This window comes from Pempheris klunzingeri, chromosome 12 (assembly GCF_042242105.1).
Source record: "Pempheris klunzingeri isolate RE-2024b chromosome 12, fPemKlu1.hap1, whole genome shotgun sequence".
NCBI classification, from domain to species: Eukaryota; Metazoa; Chordata; class Actinopteri; order Acropomatiformes; family Pempheridae; genus Pempheris; species Pempheris klunzingeri.
This window is the reverse complement of record NC_092023.1, coordinates 8,128,484-8,150,355: the sequence shown is the minus strand read 5'-3', so window position 1 is coordinate 8,150,355 and position 21,872 is coordinate 8,128,484. Positions and strand designations below refer to the sequence as shown.

The window sequence follows — 21,872 nt, the reverse complement described above, 5'->3', positions numbered from 1 at the left end:
GACAAAAGCAACTGCAGGGAATTTTTGCCTCCAACTTTCAGTGAGGAACAAGTAGGTTAGAACTCACACACACACACGAATGCAAAATACCAGAAAATTGAGGTTCAGACGTTAAATTGACCACATGGTGATTTGCTTTCCAGGCAGGTAAGGACTTTTGGGGTTGCAGTGGTTGAAGTCTGTTGATAAGTGGGTTGTTTTTTGCTCAGCACTCATGTAGCTCCAAGGTTATTAGTACTGTTTACAACAAGTACTGCAGGTTTACAGCTTGTTCAAAGACTTTTTTTTTTGTAAAACTTTGCTCTAATGTTGTTCCTACTTACAGTTTCCTAAGTGAAGTACTGAGGAGTTTTTTAAAAAAAAAAAAAAAACTAAAATCAGCTCTGAGCTGAATCTTTTCATCAAATCAACCCTGTTTTTCTAGGAATCAGGTTTATATGTAACAAATGTGCAACGGCAGAAACGTTTTGAAAGAAACATGATGCATCTTGGATTATGTTTAATATTAACAGAGTGAGGACATTTTATTCTTTGTTTTCTGCCTAAATGTCAATTCTTGCAGTACAACATCTGCTCGGTGTGACTCAGTGCGTATTGTTTGATCTTGTGTAGGTAATGAAACCACTTTGAGTAAGTTACGGGAATGAACATGGTTTCGGTTTGATATAAAAAAAAGGTCAGTGATGTCAAAGCAGTCTGAAAAACATGTGGTCACTGATTTGATTTTGCCCAGAAATATGACCTGAGATGAAATCAAATGTATTTTTAGATGTCAGCTAATGTTTTTATTATTATCATTGTCATTTTTATTATATTAACTTGAAGAACATATCTAAATGTTTGAAACATTACTATCAAAAATGATATTGCGTTAAACGATGCAGCCAGCAGCCGATTAGTTTACCGTTAAGATTGAATATGGGGGAACAGCTAGTCTGGATCTGTTTAAAGGTAATAAAATCTACCAATCAGCACCTCTGAAGCTGCTTTTATTTATTCATCTATTTGCTTGTTTGCCAAAGATGAAGTAACAATTGTTTCAATTAACAGGGAAAAGATGAACATTGATAAAAGTGATATAAGCATATAGACCTATACAAGTACCAGTGACCACAATCTAGCAGCATTACTTGAGTGATGAACAGCTAACATGACCCGTTACTATTCTAATGATATCCTTTAAGATGTCGCTTCTCATTTCCCCCCTTCTTCCCTTACACCTCTGTCTCCTTCAGCAGCTCTGATCTTCTGCTGCTCAGGTCCGGGCTAATGATTTGTATTCACTGTGTTCTCTATTGATTCACTAATCAATGAGCTGAGGATGCTCCAAAGCTTCAATTGCCTTTTATCTCCTCAACATGTACAATTTACCTCATGTCATCACAGATGAGTTGTACACAAGAGCCAAAGAAAAGGAGCAAGTATAGTTTTTAAGGATCAGTGGAGTGGATCAACGTAGGGTGTAATAGATAGAAAATATTCATCACATGAACCTCATCTTTACAAGCCAATAATAATGATGATGGTTGTTCTCCTCAGTTTTTTTCAACTGGGCGAGGAAAAGTTATTACGAGAAAAAAAGAACGGGTGCTCAGTTGACTCTCAAATCACTCCAGTTCCTAAAACAGACAACACAGTGTGTACAGTCCGATGTCTTACATGTACACAGTAAAGTGTCTCCTGTGCCTTGAAAAAATTCAATAATGTCACCTCATCTGTTTCTTCCACCTTTGAAAATCCTCGACAGGATTACCATCTATAACACATGAAGACAGCAATCAGCTAAGCCTTACCTTACTTACTTCAGCCCTGCTCCAACTGGAGCTCTGACGTCACCCACAAAAGCAATCACACTGTAAATGCACATAATCACAGAGCTAAATAGGGTGATCCTCTGGCACAGGCCTTCCTCAGTGCCTAATCTTTGATTTTCTATCCTCAATAAGTGCATGTTGATAATGACAGAGGGACGTCAGCAGTAGTCTGAATGGCATTAAGTGTAACAGGCAGTCAACCCATCAGACGAGGCACAGTTAAGGACTGTAATCTTCTTAAATGACAGTGAATAATGACAAAGCCTGGAGAAAAGAAAAGTGTTTACGGCATCAATGCATTCGTCATCCAGGAACTGCCTACACACTCTGGTCATGAGAGGGGCCATCCGGGAGGAGCTGGACTACCTGTGCAACCTGAATGGGCTGCAGGTAACACCTCATGCTATAGTGACAAAGACACCAGCAAAACGCAAAACTAGAGAAGAATCAGTTAGGAAGGAGAAGGAAAGAGCAACTGTCTGTGGCCACCACCTGTGAAACTTCCCTTTTTGGGGGTTGTCTTGCTGTTGTCACTTTCATTTGCACCAAAACCGGTGAAACTGATTCAGGCAGATTGATATCCCTGAAGTTTAACTGACTTGGAGTTATACTGTGATGATAAAGTGTTCCCTTAATTTTTTTTGAGCGGTGTAGTTTTATTTTCTCTGCCTCTATGACCCTTGAAATGAACTGGAGCACCTGGGCCCAGTGCTCCTATAGCTCCTGCAACTGAAACCTTAACTTTCTTTTGTTTAGACTTTGTTTTTGTTTTCACACTTACACTACATTACTCCAGCATAATGCACAGACTCACTGACACGCTGCACACGTATTGAAATGAATAATTTCAGTTTTCTATTTGCTTGACTGTTTCCCATTTTTGTCATGGCCCACAGGACTGCTTATGGCAAATATATTGAACAATTCTCAAGCACTAGACATTCATGTCCCACCATATCATATAAAATATGATAAAATCATAAAAGCAATACAAATTAGTTTGTGGTTTCAGGACAAAAATTAATCAAACCTGTTTGTTTTGCTCTGTCAATGTCAGAATTGAACGTTTTTTGCTTAGAAAATGTTTCTGTTCAAAAAACTGGTTCCCACACACAGAATAATGATCCAAGATTCTTCATTCAGCACATCTACAGTATGAACGTTCAACACTGTATCCTAGTCAGATACAGGCTAATGGTCTATGTGTTTACCTGCAGTATGTTGATATATTGCTGTACAGCTATTACTGTGAGGGTTTTTATTTTCTTTGCACTCTCCAGGATTGATTAATTGATATTTTCTGTTTCTTTTCGGTATAAGTATTTAGGACTGATTATAAATATATGTAATTATCCTGATCACCTGGAAGAATTTGATTGTAGGGTTCAGTCTGGTGCCTGGAGGGAGGAGTTGGGTCAAATTTGTCTCATCTAGTCTGACTGTCTGCAATACTATTAAACATCTTCTCTCCACTGGATTATATCCTTTTGGTTTGGTTATATTATAATATGTAATATATATTATGGTTTGTTTTTATTCTATGTTTTATTATTCCAATGATTAAACGGCTGTATAGCTGATGATGTGCTCTTAATCACAGGTCCAGCTATGTGAAATCCTCATAACTGAGAAAGGAAAACATTTATAATTCTGTGTGGGGAGACTTATTCAAGCTGACCTTGATCTTTAATCCTAAATACAACACTGTGAAATATCACGGTAGCAGCAGGTTTGTGGAGTGTTTGGATGTTGAGTGACTGAAGTTATTATCTGTATTTTAGTGCCCTCTTGTGTTTAATCCTAGAAAATGCACAAGGTGACTAAATTGTCTACTTTACATTAAATTGCCATTCCATTTTTCCCTTTTATTTCCCAGAAAGTATATATACACATATTAATAGTAATATTAATAAGTGTCCCTTTAATGGTTGGACTGTTGACTTTCTCTTAGACTCTCTAAAATCTGATGTTAAGTATAAATATAGTATTATAAATTATGTTTAGTGTCTCTTTCTAGGTAACATTTAAGGGAAATGGACAATAGAAACAATACAGGGGATGTTTATCTGTATAACAGTTCACATCACAGTGCCATGACCGCATGGTATTCAGCCCAGCCTTTTGGGCCAGAAATGAAGTGAACATTTTACCCAGAGGTGCATTTGAGATGATGAATATATGAAGATTTTAACAGATTGTATTGTAGGCTTTTATTCAGCAGTGCTAGCACGGCTTTTCAACACCATAAAAGCATCAAATTAAAACTCCAAATCAGTTTATTTCATTGATATCATCTTGATTTGATGAGTCGCTCACATTCTCTCAAACGCAAATAAATATCACAAACAAAACCCATACACGTATTCTGTAGAGTTTCATATAATTCCATATACAAATATACACCTGTGTATGAGTAAGTTACGGTGGGGAAACACTGTAGATTAATTTGCATCAGTAGGCATTTCTGCTTTAGCTGCTCGCTCTGGTTGTTCAGTCACATCCACCCACATTTCGTCTGAGCCCCCTCAGGTGGGTCTCCAGAGGAAGGCATTGTTGTTCAGCACACCGGCCAGTTTTTGGTTGAAGGGCTGGTGAAATTCCCTGAGGAGGTCTCTGGTGGCTGGAAGCATAGGACCCAGGTTCCTGTCTGCCGCTCGCCGGGTATTAGACATGGGCCGTTTGGTCAGCGCTGCCTCCACCTGCTCAGTCAGAGCACCTGCAGGGAGAATGGCAAGTCGGTGTCATATTGAAAAGATTTTAATGGATAAAGAGCACGTCACTCTGACAGATAAGGTAGTTTTTGGATACATACCCACACCCAGAAAATCAAAAACTTTCTTGATTGTCACTTTAAGGTTGGCTGCGTAGTCCTCCAGTCGAAGAACTAGAATCTGCTCTCTATGGAAAACTGTCAGCCAGTCCAGTAGGAAGATGAAGTAGGTCCCCAAATTTAGCCTCACCTGAAAGAACGTTAACACCATTAGTCTTTTTGTGAGGAGAAAGTCAACAGCAGACTTACAGGTGGTTGACAAATAATGTAAACATTACAAGGAAATTGACATCAGAGGTTAAAGCTGGTACCGTTCTTTTTAACTGTCATTAAATCCACTCAAAAGATAAAAAAAACAATAAACTGATCATACTAGTAAGGATCGTCTGTGAATCCAAAGCCTGATATAACTTCTATCTCTTCCATAGAGCTCCATCATTGTATGACATGTTGCAACATTAGGAACATGGACACTGCAACAAGGGAGTTTGCTGTGCTACAGCTACCTCAACCGATCAAAGTATCGGCAGACTAGCAACTCCCATTTTCTGGATGGTAAAATTGCCGTTTTTGTGAATGGAGTCTGGTGGTTTTGAAGCAAGTGATGAGAAAGAGAGAACAGGTTCAGTTTCCTGTTGAAAGAGCTGTCTGACGGCTGAGTAAAACTGTGGAAATAATATACCATATTGTATAAGTGTATAACATATACAAAACAATTAGATTTTTCTTTTTGTTTTTTGGTGGGCTTCTTTTAAGGTGGCTAAAATACGTTTTGCTGCTGCCCCTCTCCACAGCAGTACATTGCTTGGCGTCTCTGCCTGCTTCTCCAAACTGGGAGTGCGATGTCACAGTGTATTAAAGGCAATACACTGTCTATGGGTAAGTACCTCATACAACCCCATTTCAAATAACTCAAAGGTCAGACCAATGAAAAAAAAACAAATACAAAACTGCCATACTGTTTTTATTGGAACAGCGGCCACATATTGAAAGAAAGCAACCGAATAAATGGGGAAGAATAATTGCTCTAATGATTGTTATGATAATTTGGTGAATTTAAAGTCTGAGTCCTTCATGAAGTCATTGTTTAATTCCTGTTTGTTGAATGGTAAAATTAAGAATGAGACACTTTACTTGTTTTATTTAATCCAGATGCACAGACACTATGAGTCCTCAGGGGGGCACCACAGTACAACACCACCCACTAAAAATAAGAGTGGCACAAGCTTTAACAGATTTAGAAAGTACGTGTCCTCATCTCATCCATAACAGGTTCATATAAAGAGAAATAATCAAATGGTGTTTCTCTGAATGTTTTTGTTAGATTTGAGACAGATTCTTTTTCTCTTCCAGTGGTTTCAGGTTGAGCTGATTGCTGCTTTTACTGTAGTAAATCTCCCAGAATAGCAGTGCTGTCTCCTACATGTTGTGATCAGTGGTGACAACAGACAGACCTCATAACTCAGCTTAATCCTGTGGGAGCGCTGCCCGATAGATAGATGCAGAAGGGTCTGAAGTGACTCTGGACTGCAAGTTGGTCATATTTTTCTCTGTGTTGATATCCTTTTACTTGGAGGACAGGTGGAAATTCCAAAAGAAGACACTAGATGTTTATTGTTAGATATAATCAAATATAGCTATAAAAGGTGTAATTATTCTCACGTAAACTGATATTCAGACAATTAAAAGAGAGAACACAATTTAAGCTAACCGGCATGGCGTTGTAGAGGCTGGTGTTGTAGACGCAGGAACGAAGCGACCTCTCAGACAGGCAGGATTGAAACAACTGTACAGAGTCTACGACCTTCTGATGGAAGTCCTCTGCTGACTTGTTGGCCATCTTAAAGTACAGGTAGTCAGAATAAAGCCTGGAAAATAAGAAACAAGCAGTGCATGCCAGATATAACTATGATATGATATGACATTTTGCTGGATGTACAATAGGAGTTGTGATTTAAAGCAAATATATTCTACAGCAATGACAAATTACAGGAAAACACCTCAATCCAAACAGTTTCAGCACAGAAAATCAGCTTTGTATCCACGCAGGCAGATGTGTGGATGGATTTATCTGCAGTACCTCTCTACTGGGTCTCTAAGCATGATGATGATTTTGGCTCCGGGCTGGACTGTGTGGATGAAGTCCTGGGTCAAGAACGGGGGCTCTGTCTCCTCCCTGTCTCCGTGAAGATAGCTCCAGGCTTGGTTGTCCCACATAGTGGATGCACTGGCTTCACCTGTCAAGGCACTGACAGTCTTAGTATCACCAGGCAACAACAGTTCATTTAAAATTCAGTGAGTAGTGCAGACACTCAGGCATAATGTGGCGAAGTTGAGCTGAAAAAATGTTGCAAGAGATGTTGAAAAAACTTTCCTTATTTGGCATCATTATGCCTTCCTTATCTGCAAAGGAGCAGATTTGTGACTGTGCAGTTGCAACTTTTTAGATTTTAAAAATTAATGGTGTCATTTATTATCAATATCTGTGCAAAGTCCAAATAATGAGTGTTTTTCACTTCAGCAACCAAAGCCAAGTAAGCAGAAGCTTCTTATCAGCACATTTTCACAGAAAAAACTTAATATTGAGGATTAAAGGATTGCCCTTCAAAAGATCAGTACCATACTTCACTCCCAACTTCTTGCTTCATTATTCATTGAGGGTTATTTTCCAGTGTGGGAGCAAAGAAAGAATGAACCTAATTTATAATCACGTCTAGAAAATAAAGGTGGTGGTGGAGGCCCTCAGAGGCATTTGAGGTTCTTTGGACACACTGTGCTGTTCTCTTGGACCCCAGAATATCTAGAATAACACTGAAGTGCTCCTGAGGTCAGAGCCATTTGTGGGAAATTCACTGAAAATGAGCGAGGCCTGACAGTAAAGAAAAAGAAGACAAAAGAGAGCTGGAATTTGAATCATGGGCAGGATCCAATTGTTTGATTGTTCAAAGGTTCTCACAAGACGCCAAATGAAAACTATAAAGGCAAGAGATTCTTCCATCTGATGCACAATGGGCACTAACAATATCAAATCATACCCAAATCATACACACGAACACTTTCACATGTGTTCACCTGTTATGAGCCGGAGTGCTCGGTGGTTTCCAGACGAATTTCCACTGGTTTCGTCTTGTATGGTGTGGGCTGCCAAGTCAAACAGATCCAGGTAATTCTCCACTGGAAAACTTTCCTGGAAGCCATCTTTGAAACGGATATAACCTGCACCCCGAGATACACCAAAGTAGCACTCTATTATATTGTCTTTTATAAACTTCTTCACCATAAAATTCATTTAATGGACTGTATAGGCTTTGAATCAGGTTCAATAAATCAAAAAAAAATTAACAAACACAGAGCTTTTACATACCGAAAATATTATAATAGAGACAAACAGGCAGAATAGTAGTTATACAACAATTTCTTTCTGCAATTTACATATGCTGGACACACAGCACTTTCTGTAAGGAGATAACAGTAAAAGCTCTCTAAGATTGAGTTAATGAAGCCTTTTATTGTGACACAACTGCAGAAGGTTTTCAGCAACAGTCAGTGGTGGTAATTTCAGTTTCAGTCTCTACATTTGGACATTTTTATACTGCTGAATTAGATTTTATTGTCATAAATGATGCACTCCCCCTATAATGGGTTCATCCACAATACTATCATTTAATTCTGTTTATTAGGTTCTTTAAGATGCTTCATCTATTTGCCAGAGGAGTCACAAGTTCACATAAAAGTTTCTCACATAAAACACAGTTACTCTAAACTAGGGCTGCAGCAAATGATTATTTTCAATATCCATTCATCTGCCTTATTTTCTCAATTAATTGATCAAATGTTCATCTATAGAACTCGAAAACCATCAAATGTCATTGTGCTTACAAAAAAATAATAATTAATGAACTAATCATTGCAGCTCTAGTTTTCTGCCATCTGTCTCTTTCTTTTTGGATGAATTCAATCCACAGTTATGATGATTTCTCAGTCTGCCAGCTAGTTTTCACACACTTTTGCCAAAACCATCAAATCATTTAGAAAATGCCACCCATCTCCTGATGACTCACCAAAGCGTTTCCTGGTCCACCAGTGTGGCTCCTTCATCGCGTTGAACTTGACCTCCGGATGCAGCAGCAGCCTGTGGAACAGGTCAGTTGTGCCACACTTTGGTTGGCCGATGATGTAGAAGAATGGCAAGCAGCGCAGACGAAACAATTTTCCGTTTCTGTGATATAAGTGCAGGTGGAAGTTGGTCCTCAAGCGATCACACACAGTCTTGAAGGTCTTTGAGCGCAGAGTGAAGAGGTTCCTCCTGTACGGATCAGAGCTGAGTTCACTGGAGAACTCTTCATACCAGCAAGGGCTCTTAATGCCGGGCAGGAAATGTCGAGGAATTACAGAGAACAACTGCAGAGAGGAGCAAAATTACATCAGGCAATACAGCAGGAGGACCAAATAATGGTATAATATAGTGAAGCCCTCTGATAAATCATGATTTAGAGAAGGATATTAGGTTTCATTTTTGTTGAAACTGTCAGAGGTAACATTTAGCATTCTTGTGAAGCTTGCAGCTTATGGTGTTGTTTCATCAGAAGTGCTCTGGGGGCCTAAGAGTTGGCTGGTAAAAAACAGTTGTTTCTACTCTCACAGAGAACAGCAGCTATTTTCACTTCAATTCAAATCATTTAAACTATACACCCTTGGTTACAAGTTGTCATAACATAAAAAGCACTAAAAGTAATAGTCTAGAACTGGTAGCTCATTTATATGTCTAACACTGACCCATGCCACTAACTGTTATTCACCTCACTGACTCACTTGTGTTGCTACTTCTAATTATGATTCACACCATAACTCAGTCATAAACATTGCAAAATGACTTAGGCTAACAAAAAGTGTGATGAGAACATGCACCAGACACAGGAGAATTACAGTACATTAGCACATAGTAACAGCAGTCTGTAGGCCCTTAGCAGCACTTAGCGAGGCAGGTAACCTGATATTTACTCAACAGCCCTACAAACTTTGGCTGTAAAAACATTAAGTTGAATCAACACCTCTGTCAGTCTCAGCAAGCACTGCTCATTATGTGCTTCACCAAACATGCATTTACTGCAGGGTTGATTGTAAGGTGTTTATTTGTCAGTGTCCTGCGACATTTTCCAGTAAAGACTGAATCATCATTCGCCAGCATTGTTGGGTGAAAGCATTACATTACTGCAGCCTGGAATTACAAATAACAAAAACCTTTATTTTAGTTGGTCTAATGATGTACAACAGTCAGTCCACTTTCCCATAGACTTACATGGGAGTCCGTTTCAATGACATCCTTTTTTTCAGGCACCTTCCTGGGTGTGTATTCCAGTTTGGAGCTGATGATCCTCACCAGATGTTTCATGTCTATTAAATTCTTTTCAGGGGAAACTTCAGCTGCTGCCATGCTGGTCTGGACGACCGCAGGTCTGAGCTGATCGGGTGAGGGCGTGAACAGAAGTCCTTTCTTGTCCCAAGTCAGGATGTAGGAAGCCATGATGAGGAACGTCAGTGTCAAGCCCATCAGGAAGCTAACCACTTTGACTTTTGAGATGCGCCGCAGGTTAGTCAGTGACAAAAGGGAAACCCACTTGACATCTTCAGGCACGTTTGTGTGCCTGAAGTCAAAAAATGTCCTGACAGGCTTTTTCCCATAGTTCTCAGCCATGGGCAAGCTGTGGAGACTGTAATTGTAGTCCATTTGGGCATTGCTCCCATATTTGCAGTCTGATAGTGACATACTGACATAGAAGCAGAGTAGGCATGTAGAAAACGGAGCCGGGAAATTATTCTATCAAAGCTTCACCTACAGGAGGTTCTGTTTCCTGATGTGTCCATTCATCGTGGTTTTCAATCTGCAGGTCATCATTTGTCTTCATTTCTTACATGCACCCCAGTCTTCAGCAAGGCCTCCTGTAAACCAGAAGCAGTTGTTAAAACACGGCATATGGCTTTTTTCATATATGACTTCAGTTTACTTTTCACCAAAAGTACAGCAGTGCAGTTTCCTGTTAAGTATTTCCGTCATCTCCCATAATTCCAAGAAAGGTGGTATAAACGTTTTTAATATTTCTAACTATACTTCTTTCTGTAGCACAAGTCACCTCGAAAATGTTTGAGGTCAGCTACAGCGTGTGTGTGGTCTCCTGGATGGAGCTAACTTGCTTTATGATGAAGGTTATATAGCAGATGGAAAGACAAGCTCTACAAAGAGACTTTCAAGGTCCAAATAATAGTTACTCTGTAATTCAAAACTAGAAACACACGATTATTCTCTAAAAGCCTGCTGAGAGCTCTGTTTTGTTAACCTGGAAACATTATTTCAAGATCACAGAAAGAACCAAGGAAGATATTGATACAGGTGGACCCACAGAGTGGCAAATGTGTGCATTTTGTTGTCTTTTCCTTCCACGTGAATAATAAGAAGGTAGGCATTATTATTTTTAGGGTCCAGTGCTAATAGATTCCAGACATTACAGCTTAAAACATTTTTCTTACACTTTCTCAGCCAGGAACACATTTCGTTTTGTTTTGTTGGTGAATTTGTTAGATTTAACAGTCCCACTGGACCAGGGAATGAAGTCCTGCACCAGTTCTGGTGAACCACATGGAGCACACTCTAAGTTTAAAATGCCGTACAACTGGGCTTGTTAAAGTGCAACCAGTAAAAGAGGATGTGACTCAACATGTTCACACTTAGATCGTTAAAGGTGTAAATTCAACATATGATAAAAAGCACCACCACAGGTGCATCACACCTACTGAACCCGCACTTTGACTATAGCATGATTCCAGCCCCCCACTTTCTGCTGAGATGAAACGAAAACTAAAAGTTGTAAAAAAAACGAAACAAAAAGTACAAGAGAAAGAGTTCCCTACACATGACAGGATATTGGTCAAATTAGATTGACTGAATGGTCATGCAGTCAATAACAGCCATCTGTCCGACCCATCAGGTCAGGAGAGAGTAAATATTTGAAGTACAGTACTGTGTTGCAAAGATATGATATGGCTATTCAACTACTTAGTAGGTTAGACTTTTCTTTTGTAACTTTGTCTTGTTATGGATATCTCAGCTAACAATCATTCAACGTAAAATAAAATATGGCATCATAGTTGTTGCTACCTCAATCATCCCAGATGAAAGCCATGTGGCCAACAAATGTTTAGATCCTTTACGTACAGTGAGTAAAATAACACTACAAGTAAATGCCATGCATTCAATCGTTATTTCAGCAGAAGTGTGTAGGTAATATCAGCAAAATGCACTTAAAGTATGAAAAGTAAAAGTATTCAGTGTAGTAAAAAGCTTTCCGTCTCTGTTTTCCTATTATATCTGGTGTTTCTGATTAATATTACTGCTGCATTAATGTGTGTGTTGCATTTCACTGCTGGAGATGTTTAAGGTTGAGCTAAATTTAGCTGCTTTATATACTGTTGGATAGTTTAATCTACAGCAATGCATTGCGGCCTATAAGATCATCATATATTTGTAGCGCCACGTATTTCTAAAAAGCCTCAGCTCAGAAGAGCATCCTGTTTTCAGCTTTAAGATGATGGATTATTCAGCCGATCCAAGAGGGTTTCAAAATAGTTTATTTATTTTAAAAAGTAGGAGAATTTTGTCAATCTGTGAAGGAACACTTAATCCTTTAGTTAACACAAACATTCACAATCACCTCATCTGGAGAGTTTTCATCAGACTGGAAGGGTATGCAAAATTATAATCTCAAAACATGTCACACTGTCAGACAAATGCAGTTCTGTTATTCTTTGTATTTTTGTTGAAAGAACACCTGTTCTTTTAAAAGCACTGCTCCACCCCTGTCCCTCCACCTCAGGCATCTTAATCAACATCACTTGATTTTGTTCCATGAAAATAATTTCCAGCAATAATATTTAATCACTGCAAGCCAATAAGAAGCACCAACCAGCTCACAACCTTTTACTTATAGCACAGATGGTTCAGCCACCCACAGAAGTGATGGCAGGTTACCATCATAACTGCATCCTTTAGCTGACTGCAGCTAAATTATTGGACAATGCTGTGAAATAGATAGAATCCTAAGGAGGTTTTGACAGGTTACTGGCTGTGTTGAGTGAGCAGCTCTGGGATGGAAGGCGAAAACTCAAATGTTCACCCTCTGAGTAGTGACGTGACCGGAGTGTAATATCATGAGTGCAACTAGGCAGAAGCGGTTGATAATATGAAGCCCTCCATCGATTTTACACATCACGTTCAGTTTACTTATCATGAGAATTGCTACTCAGCTTGTGAAAACAGTTGAATCATCTCTTCTGCAAATCAGGAGGATGCTTGCAGAAAATAACCGAGATGATATCACAGGGTTATCTCAACCTAGGCTCAGAAAATGCTTCTTTTTTTTTTTAGAATAGTTTTTTTGGCCTTTTTACGGCTTTATTAGACAGAGGCAGCTGATGGATCGGAAAGGGGTGAGAGAGAGAGGGGAAGACATACAGCAGAGGACCACGGGCTGGAATCAAACCTGGACTCCTGCAGTAAGGCCAGAGCATTAATGGTACATTTTCTACCAATGCTGGCACAACAGAAAACCTGCATTACAAAATGAGGGCATGGAGTCTGAAAGACATCAGCATTTAAGCAGGGAGGGTCTAATGAAAGACACTATCGGGTTGCCGTATGAGAAGCGTAGACTCTGGCGTTTTGGTAGTTTGATGCATACAAAATGATAAAAAGTCAGGATATCTCTGCCTTTACTGCAGTCTACTGTTTTACTGTTGCAACAATGCTATTAATCTCATGCAAACTCTGCATCAATGCAAACTTGCTGAATGTGTACACAAAGGGCTTGAAAATTCCTCAAGAAAGCCTTCACACACTTACAGATTTCATAATGGGACAGCTCCGAGCCATTGCAGACTTATCAGGAATGCATGGCACTATCTGCAAGCCTGCATGGGTAGATGCTGAGGTTGGGCAAAGAATTTATTTTTGATCCTTCTAGAAGTGTTATGGGCCTCATTTAATGAAATATCAGTAGAGAGAAGTGGCCTGTTTAACATGTGACACCACTTTCTAAATGCAATTCTGAAATCTACAGTAGTTGGTAGTTTAAGTTATTAGTGAATGGTGCTTCTTCTGATTCCTGCTTCATCTTTATATGTGTTATATTTCCATATTTCCATGTTTTTAAATGAAGCCCCGTGTTTTGAAAAATATCATATCAATGAATGCTACTGTTCTCTGGTCTTATTGACTTCATGCCTTTGCATATCTTTATATCTACAAATCCAGGTAATAGTTATCCTCTCCGTTCTCTGTAACTATCAATGTATAACTCCTATTAAAGATTAACGTCTCGTTCAAGCAAAAATTCAAAGTGTGAGAGAAGAGAGAGATTTGAAAATGTGACAGAGCATAAAGAGGACAGCGAGAGTCAAGGGTAAAGCACGGAGTGGAGAAGCGAAGCAGCAGAGATGAGAAAAACAGTGTGAGAAAGAACAGGAAAGACAGCCTTTAGACCTCTTTGGTCTAAAAATCGATCTGCGGCTGTAAACAAACAGCAGGTGGGATTGACAAAGGTGAAATCCCACCATCAAAATCCTGCCAACTCAAAATAAAGAACCTGCATTCATCATTGCATTAAATGCCTTTGTTGTCCAAAGACCACAAAATGTCAAGACTGATCTGTTATCAAAGCCAGAATGGGATATTTCTCATGTTGTGTTGGGTTGTTTACACTGTGAATTTTTCACATTATCTGAAATCTTGTAGACTCAAGGTTGCTTTTTCTGATTTAATATAAGCTACATACACCTAAAATACACAGAACTACTTCGCACTATCATCCATCTATTTTGTGCTCCTATGCAGTAACTATACTTGCAATATATTTCTCTTCAGTACATTTTCTGTATTTCTCTATATTCCTCGAGATTACAAAGCCAATAGTTTAGTTTTGCAGGTATTTTGTCATGAGCCAAAGGACTGGATGAATTGGAATTTTAACCTGATGATGGCACAAGATAAAAAGCCAGAAGATTACCAAAGATAATACGATCCATCCTGAAAACAGTATGACAAATGTCATTTTAATCCATGTAATTTGATATTTTTTGCTGATAACCACATATGTCATCGTCATTCTGGCACGAGAGAAAAATATATGAAGATTTATCGTCCTGACACGATCAATGCATGTACAAAATTTCATGCCAATCCATCATGTAGTTGTTGGGATATTTCAGTCTGGACCAAAGTTGTGAAACAACTGACAAACCGGCGTTGCCAGCCATAGAGCCACACTGCAAAGCTAAAACACCCACACAAATATTCTCATATGCGCACATTTTTATTATTTTTTCTCACCTCTACAGTGATTTCAAGCCCTACAAATAGTGGTGTGTAAAGAGGATGGTGAATTTGGTCAGACAGTTGTTCAGTCTGTACAAATCAACATTTCCCAACAACTGCTATCTGAGTTTTGACACTAACGGTCCCAAGACAATTAATCGTAATGTCTTTGGCGAGCCCCTGATCTTTACATCAGGCCAAAAATTCCCATTTGTAGAAAAAACATGTCGAAATGAAAATAAAATGAAATGAAATGAAATGGGCAGACAGCCATGGAATTCAAAGAGCACAATTATGCTCTCACAGGATGAAATTTTTCCATTTTGGACACTGAGTATTCCTGTTGCTCCATCCTCAGGTCAAAATATCAACTTTGCACAAGATATCACATGAAGTAATATTCTATGAAATGTACTGACTCTATTCAGGCTGAGACTTGATTTCATTAACCCATAGCTTCTTTATTTTTAACACCATCCTCGGTGTTAAGTATACAAGAGCTGCTGTTTCTTACATTTCATTGAGATTAATGTAAATCCAGGTCTCATCTGTAGGTTCTGAATAGCCTTTTAAACCCAGATCTCCTCCTGTTCACATACTCTATCAAACCATGACTGCGATTTGGGGTTTTTTTCCAACACAACCAACAAAGTCCAATTGGAAATTATACCTTATGTTGTTTTATGTTGTGAAAACCCAGTATGTCTGGTCATCCTGAGCCAATTTAACCTTTACCTATTTATCTTTTTTCAGTGTCAATCATTCTGACATTACTGATCAAACTGATGTCATCAAGATAAAGCTAGATAAAGTACAAGCATGGGTCTCAGGTTACTGAGTTTAGCAAGTGCAGACATTTTATTTTGTTTATATAAAACTACTTCTTAACATCTCTGGACACTTCATGTCACACCATTAAAATGGTCAAACTCACATTGGATTACACACATTTGTATGTGATAATTACTTGTTCTCATGCCTTACTTTTTTGAATGAGATTAAGACTCAGTGCATCTCTAAAATCATTATGATTTATCCTCTGGGAACCATGACTGTCTGTACAAAGTGGCAATTCATGTAGTTCAGTGCGGCACATGGTCCAATCGCTGCACTCGAAAGCATTATCTGTAGCCCCTGAACGTAGCATGAAATTATATTTAAAAGGGTCCACTTCAGTGCTTTCCCTTTCAACAGCCTGCATTATAATACACTACTTGGCTACTACGTCACGCTGCACCCCCGAACAAGCATCTGTCATGCTAGACAACTTGTAGAAAGCTGGTGGTTGCATGGCAACTAGTGGTGCCTTGAGAGTGTGGGAATTACATTCTGTCGTCAATGCTAGTGCTGTTAGCTAAAGTTAGCGATGTAGATGGGAATGGAGCCAAACAGGAGGATAACTGTGACCAACTGTGAGGGAATCAGCACCAAAAGTCTCACAAGGGAGAGAAGTCATGTTGATATATTAACAAATTTATGATTAATGTTACTTATCAGTAATGATGTTTTTATTATACACACAAGAACACATTATAATGATAATGTGTCACTGTGATGTAGGGTAAGCTTCTGTCACTGCCAAAAGTGAAAATGTATCTCACGCTATGTCTCTCTTTTTCTGTCTGAAGCTGAGGACGTTTTCTGGCATCTTAATGTTTAATAAAAAAGTGATTGGTTTTGGAATCATTTTGTTTTATGTTTGCATTTGCTCCTGTGCACCTTTCAATTATATGCTGTCTCCCTGAGTTGGCACTCAGTCTCCAAAGTTTGAGAAAGCCTGATGTAGTTGACTTTTACTGAATAAGTGAAAACTTTGGCCTGTTGGTGGCGCTAAAGGAAAAGTCAATGTATCACTTCTGGTCATGGGAATTGATCCTCTAGAGATCATCAATATCTGTAGCAAATTTAATGACAGTCCATCCAATAGTTGTCAAGATATTGAACCTTACAAAGGCTATACTTAAGTGCATTATATTTGTAACAGTCACACGGACAAACCATGCAGCTCATTATTTTTAATAATCCCGAGCTGTACGGATTCTACAGCCGTGTGTCAAAGTTGAGATTCAACCGTTTGTGCTGCTGATAAATATTAGCAATTAGTACTGTCAACCTACAGGCCTATGTCTTCTTCTTTCTCTACTTTCACTAGATCGAGAACAAGGTAAACATATACTATGACATTCCAAAAGTCAGATGGGCTCTTATGCATCTGCTTGATTCGTTCACTGATATTCTCATTGGGGTGTTTAAGACATGCTCCTCAGACACTGCCTCCATGTCTTGCACCCTCTAATTAATCCCTCTCTACTTACCCTCCTTGACAAAACAATGATAATCAGCCTCAACTCATTCTGTGCTGCGGATACCAACTAAACAGCGAATGAAAATCAGCACTCCCACAGAGTTCCTCCACAGACGAAATGCTGCATGCTGTATGCGGATGTACTGCTGGTTAGCTTCAACACTATAAAATGCTAGCATGAAATAGAGCTTTTACAAATGCGAAGAATGATCCTCTGTGACCACAAAATCAGTTAAAGAGAGGAGGCAATCAGTTCAAAGAGCCAACACTCAGTGCACACACATATTCTCGCCTCTCCTGAAACATGTTTTAATCATGTCTTCATGTTTATATCTGTGTAAACACACCCTGACCTTGTACAGTACACTCTCTGACTAGGACTTGGCTGAATCCCAGCGCTGGGAAATGGGAGGCACAAGAAAAACCAATGCCACAAAAGGAAATAAGACTCCCTGTTGATAGGGAAGTCAAACAAAGACGGATGGGATGCCAAACTGTGTGGATGAAAAAGAAATCAGAATCCAAAGTAATTTTAAGGACAGATAGCAACAATTACTCCATGCTGGGATGTACTCAGAGATCAGGGTTTTTTTTTTCTTTCTTTCTCTGACCCTTTTCAAATCAGATTATGGATGAAATCTTGGCAGGAAATCTAACAGCTCCTTGAGAGCACAAATATCTCAGGAAGCGTTCTTTATCCGTCTCATAATGGTGTGATGGCTGGACGAGTCCTCCCTTTCCTTTTCACTACGTTCTAAGAAAAAAGATGATCAGGTTGATTTTCAGTGGCTGGAGAATGATGTTTGCCTTCACAGGAATGTAACTCCTTAATCTGTTAAATAAGAGGTGAAGGAAAATCATAGAAATGTGCTAAGAAAAGCACTAGAAATATTAAACATGTGGTGTCACACATGTGGTGTCTGCCTTGATCAGCCAGGTCACTACAGTCCACCTTGACATCTGGAGTGCAGATGTGGTCCTCAGTTAAACTGTGTATTTGTGCATGCATGTAAGTGTATATATCTACATGCATATGCTTTTCTAATAGCAACAGGTTTAGCAGGGCATTAAAACCAATGTGACATGAATAACAAGCAGAGAACATCTGACACGTTTGTCCTACTGTTTAATGAGTGAATGGGAGCAGGAATGGGCTGTTCTGAAGACAAGATGTGGATCTGAGGTCAGCCTGGGTGAGCCGTGCAAACTTTGTCACTTAAAGCATAATTAAATTTTTTTTTTTTACAACTTGGGCCTTATTTATTTTTACAACATCTGATCTTATTTTCAGGGGTTCTTTCCATTGTTTCTACCCGTTATTGTGCTCGCTCGGGTGATTCTTCTGATCTGGGACGCAGCATCAAAGTCTGACAGAGCAACAAACATGCGGTCAGATCAGCAGACAGTTTTGCCATCTTATCTAAAGCATTTTTCCTTTGGCGCTGAAACGGAAATTGAATGTACCCAAGTTTGTAATATTCCCTCATTGCACAGGAAAACTGAAGGAAGAACAGCAAATCAAAGTTAAGCCAGGACGTCAGTTCTGCATATATGTACTGAGGGAGACCTTCCTGCAAAAGCTCATTGGGCTTTGGTTAACATCCAAAGGCTGGTGGTGTCCTCAGACACGACACATGTATAGTCTTGAGCAGCAATCAGTGAATTTGGCTGCTGATTAGGCTGATGAAAAAACACTTGAAGACAGAACGTGTCAGCGTTGCTCAACTGCTACTACTTTTGACTGTGTGTGACGACCTACCACTGAAAATCCTTTGTGCACACAGAAAACAACCGCCACATGACATGTAGCAGCTTGATCTTACTTGCTGGATTACTTTATGAACTCTTGAGAGCCAAGAGCTGCTCACACACTCCAGTGCATCTAAAAGGCGGAAGAGGTAAAACTAAAAAAGGCTATATGTCATTTTTAAACCTTTATTATTGGTCTGCAATTTCTATGCATCACAAACATTATAGTTATGTCTTACAAAGTACTCATGACCATGTTTCACTTTGAGCAATGCCTGATCCCACATTATAATGTTTTTATACATTAGGGAAAATATTTGTGTTGGCTGGTGACTCAGACTGGATCTCAGAGCTGCAGCACATATGCAGCTAATTAAAGACATTTTGGTTTTCTTGCATTTAGTGAACTTTTACTGGTGGTTTTAAGCTATTTGGAGGTATAATCTTTAAGCATGCACTATAAAGTAAAAAATGTTCAGTGTTTAAACAGTAAATTAAAAATTTGGAGTAAAGTGTTACAAAATATGCAAGTCAAAATGGCTGAGGTAATATATGATGTACTGTAGATGTATGACCATGTTCATTTAGTGCATCAGGATGGCTAAAATTGGGTAATTTTACTGCATGTTATAGATAAACCTTCTTTTGTTGTGGTGGTATGCAAATTCAACCAAAGAACTCAATCTTATAGTAGAAAAAAATGAGTTCAGAGTCAACTGTAGCAAAGGAGAAAGCGCTCTGGTACTGCTGGATGAAAAACAAACAAAGAGAAATTCTCCTAAAAACCATCATCCACCAGGAAAATGACTCAGCTGCAGGACAGCTCAGGCAGAACAACAAGGGAGTGACAGATGCAGATAAAAGTATGACTACACTGAATCTCTCTTTGTGACGTAGTTTTTGTGTTAGAAGTAATGCAGAGCCAATGGTGCATTACTGAGAACTATTGTCAACTCTTGAAATAGAAATTCGGAGCTGATGCCAAAACACTTAAGTATCATGCAGTCCTCCCACATTCCTAATGTGCTCTGTTACAGAATCCCTTTCTTCCATTTGTGGTGGACCCCCAGAGTCCAGTCTAAACAATCTGATATGGTACAACTCTCTCCCTCTCCCTCTCCCGTCTCATACTTTTAGCATTACCTAAGCCTTCGAACATCAGCCCTTGCCAAAAGAAGCATGGCTGTGACATCTCAGCACCTCCAGACATTTGTACCGCAAACTTGGGGGGCAACCTAAAACCTTCCTGCCCGATAGACCAGACAGACGGCAGGGATGGGTGCAGCTGCCGTAGCGAGGTTTGCCTTGGGTGCGTGCAGAGTTTTGAGGCGTGGAGAGGCGTTACAAACCGACACGGCTCTTCACACACTCGGCTCCCGCTCTTTCTCGTTCCAATTAACAATGAAGTACAACTTCTGTGATTTAGAAGAGTCTGCAGAGGGGGTTTGTCCAAAGGTCATATGCCTACCTGTCAGGACCTCCGCTCTGCACCCTGAGCGGAGCTGTAGCCCCTTTAATAGACTAGAACCAGGAAAGCATGGGAAGCAAATGAACTGAATGCCAAACAGAATCAGTGAGTGTCCTCACACATCAACAGATCTCACCCCGCGCCTGAATCCAAACCAAAAATTAGCTTGTTTAGCTGAGATACTTGAGAGAAACCATTTAAGCATAATGGAAGGAATTAGCCTGGGGAAATCAGTCAAATGGTCAGCAGAGAATGTTTGTTATGTTACAATAAACAAAATAATAATTACAAGATAAGAGCCAGAAGTTGGGAGTATGTGCACAAATGTTTACAGCGGTTTATCTTCGTCCTCATAACACAGTCCTGTTCGCGGCTCGATCTCTGGTAGACCAAGAGTCTTTTACCCCCCCAGAGACATGTCACTGAGATATTCTGCAGCTGTTCAGTGAGGGAGAAAATGTAGCCAGGGGGATGTTAGTTTAAACACATAGTATGCATAAGGGGACTTTATATGTCATTTCTGGACACTTACTTAAAAGCCTGTGAGCAGCGTTTGGAGTTGATGTCTTTGTCTCACACAAGACTGGGTTTTTACTGGGTGTTGCTGGTTAGTGACAACTGATAAGCAAGACGTTTCCTCTCAGAGAGAGATGAGGACAACTGATAACTAGGTGAATCTGTTCCAAACCATGCAACAGTGTTTAGTTTCAGAGTGATGAACTTTCTAAGTAATTGGACAAAAACGTCACTCAGCTAAGGAATAATCTGTAATTACACCAGAAATCTAACAACACACCATCTCTCAATTTTAGTGATCTCAGAAATTGATTATCTGAACAAAAATACTCACACTGGAGTTGAGTCGGTTTAATCCAGGCGCCTCACGAGCCATGATGACCACCAACCAAGACGACTGAAACCACCTTGCAGGAGTCTGTTGGCAACGTGAAGTGACAGAAATGCGAGTGTATCCTCAGACTGAACCATGTTGACAAACGCTGGCTGGGTTTTGTCGCGGAAATGCGAGAACTTGCAGAGTCCCCATCTGACTGAGCTCCGCTGCGCGCTGCGGACAGTGAGGAGGAGAAAGGGGAGGTGCGCATGTGGATCCGCGCAGGAAACACCGGCAGCTGAACCGATCTTATCTGTACGACAACCTCCAAATGCTTTTAATGACTAGGTTTGCTTTGCTATTATGATAAATGGTAGAACTCAAGCAAACCAATAGATGCAGGCTACTTCTCCCCAAGGGGTCTCCTATTTCTCTCTGTGTGGGGAGTTAACAGCAAAGAGAAGAATAGTTCACCAAGTTCAAGTTTCATTAAAAGTTATCCTAATACGGGAAATGCTCAAATACACTTGATTCAAGATGAAAGAATCAATAAAAAATAACAAGCTGGATT

At 39.6% G+C, this 21,872-nt stretch overlaps 1 protein-coding gene across 1 annotated transcript; it reads right to left on the bottom strand.

Moving 5' to 3' along the window:
* Positions 1 to 4,028: 4,028 nt before the first annotated feature.
* LOC139210838 (carbohydrate sulfotransferase 15-like) lies at positions 4,029 to 21,563 on the bottom strand. The gene is made up of 8 exons (XM_070841013.1): positions 21,320 to 21,563; positions 9,884 to 10,524; positions 8,646 to 8,985; positions 7,657 to 7,800; positions 6,665 to 6,821; positions 6,296 to 6,452; positions 4,627 to 4,774; positions 4,029 to 4,530 (listed from the first exon to the last, which is right to left on the bottom strand). The coding sequence occupies exons 2-8, from the start codon at positions 10,349 to 10,351 to the stop codon at positions 4,340 to 4,342; spliced, it is 1,605 nt and encodes a 534-aa protein (XP_070697114.1). The 5' UTR covers positions 10,352 to 10,524; positions 21,320 to 21,563; the 3' UTR covers positions 4,029 to 4,339.
* Positions 21,564 to 21,872: the final 309 nt, after the last annotated feature.

Excerpts from the sequence above, each read along its gene's own strand:
- LOC139210838 (XM_070841013.1), bottom strand. The coding sequence starts at position 10,351 with ATGTCACTATCAGACTGCAAATATGGGAGCAATGCCCAAATGGACTAC. Across the intron at positions 6,453-6,664 it reads CTTAGAGACCCAGTAGAGAG|GCTTTATTCTGACTACCTGT; the intron begins GTACTGCAGATA and ends CTTATTTTCCAG. Across the intron at positions 4,531-4,626 it reads TTTTGATTTTCTGGGTGTGG|GTGCTCTGACTGAGCAGGTG; the intron begins GTATGTATCCAA and ends TTCTCCCTGCAG.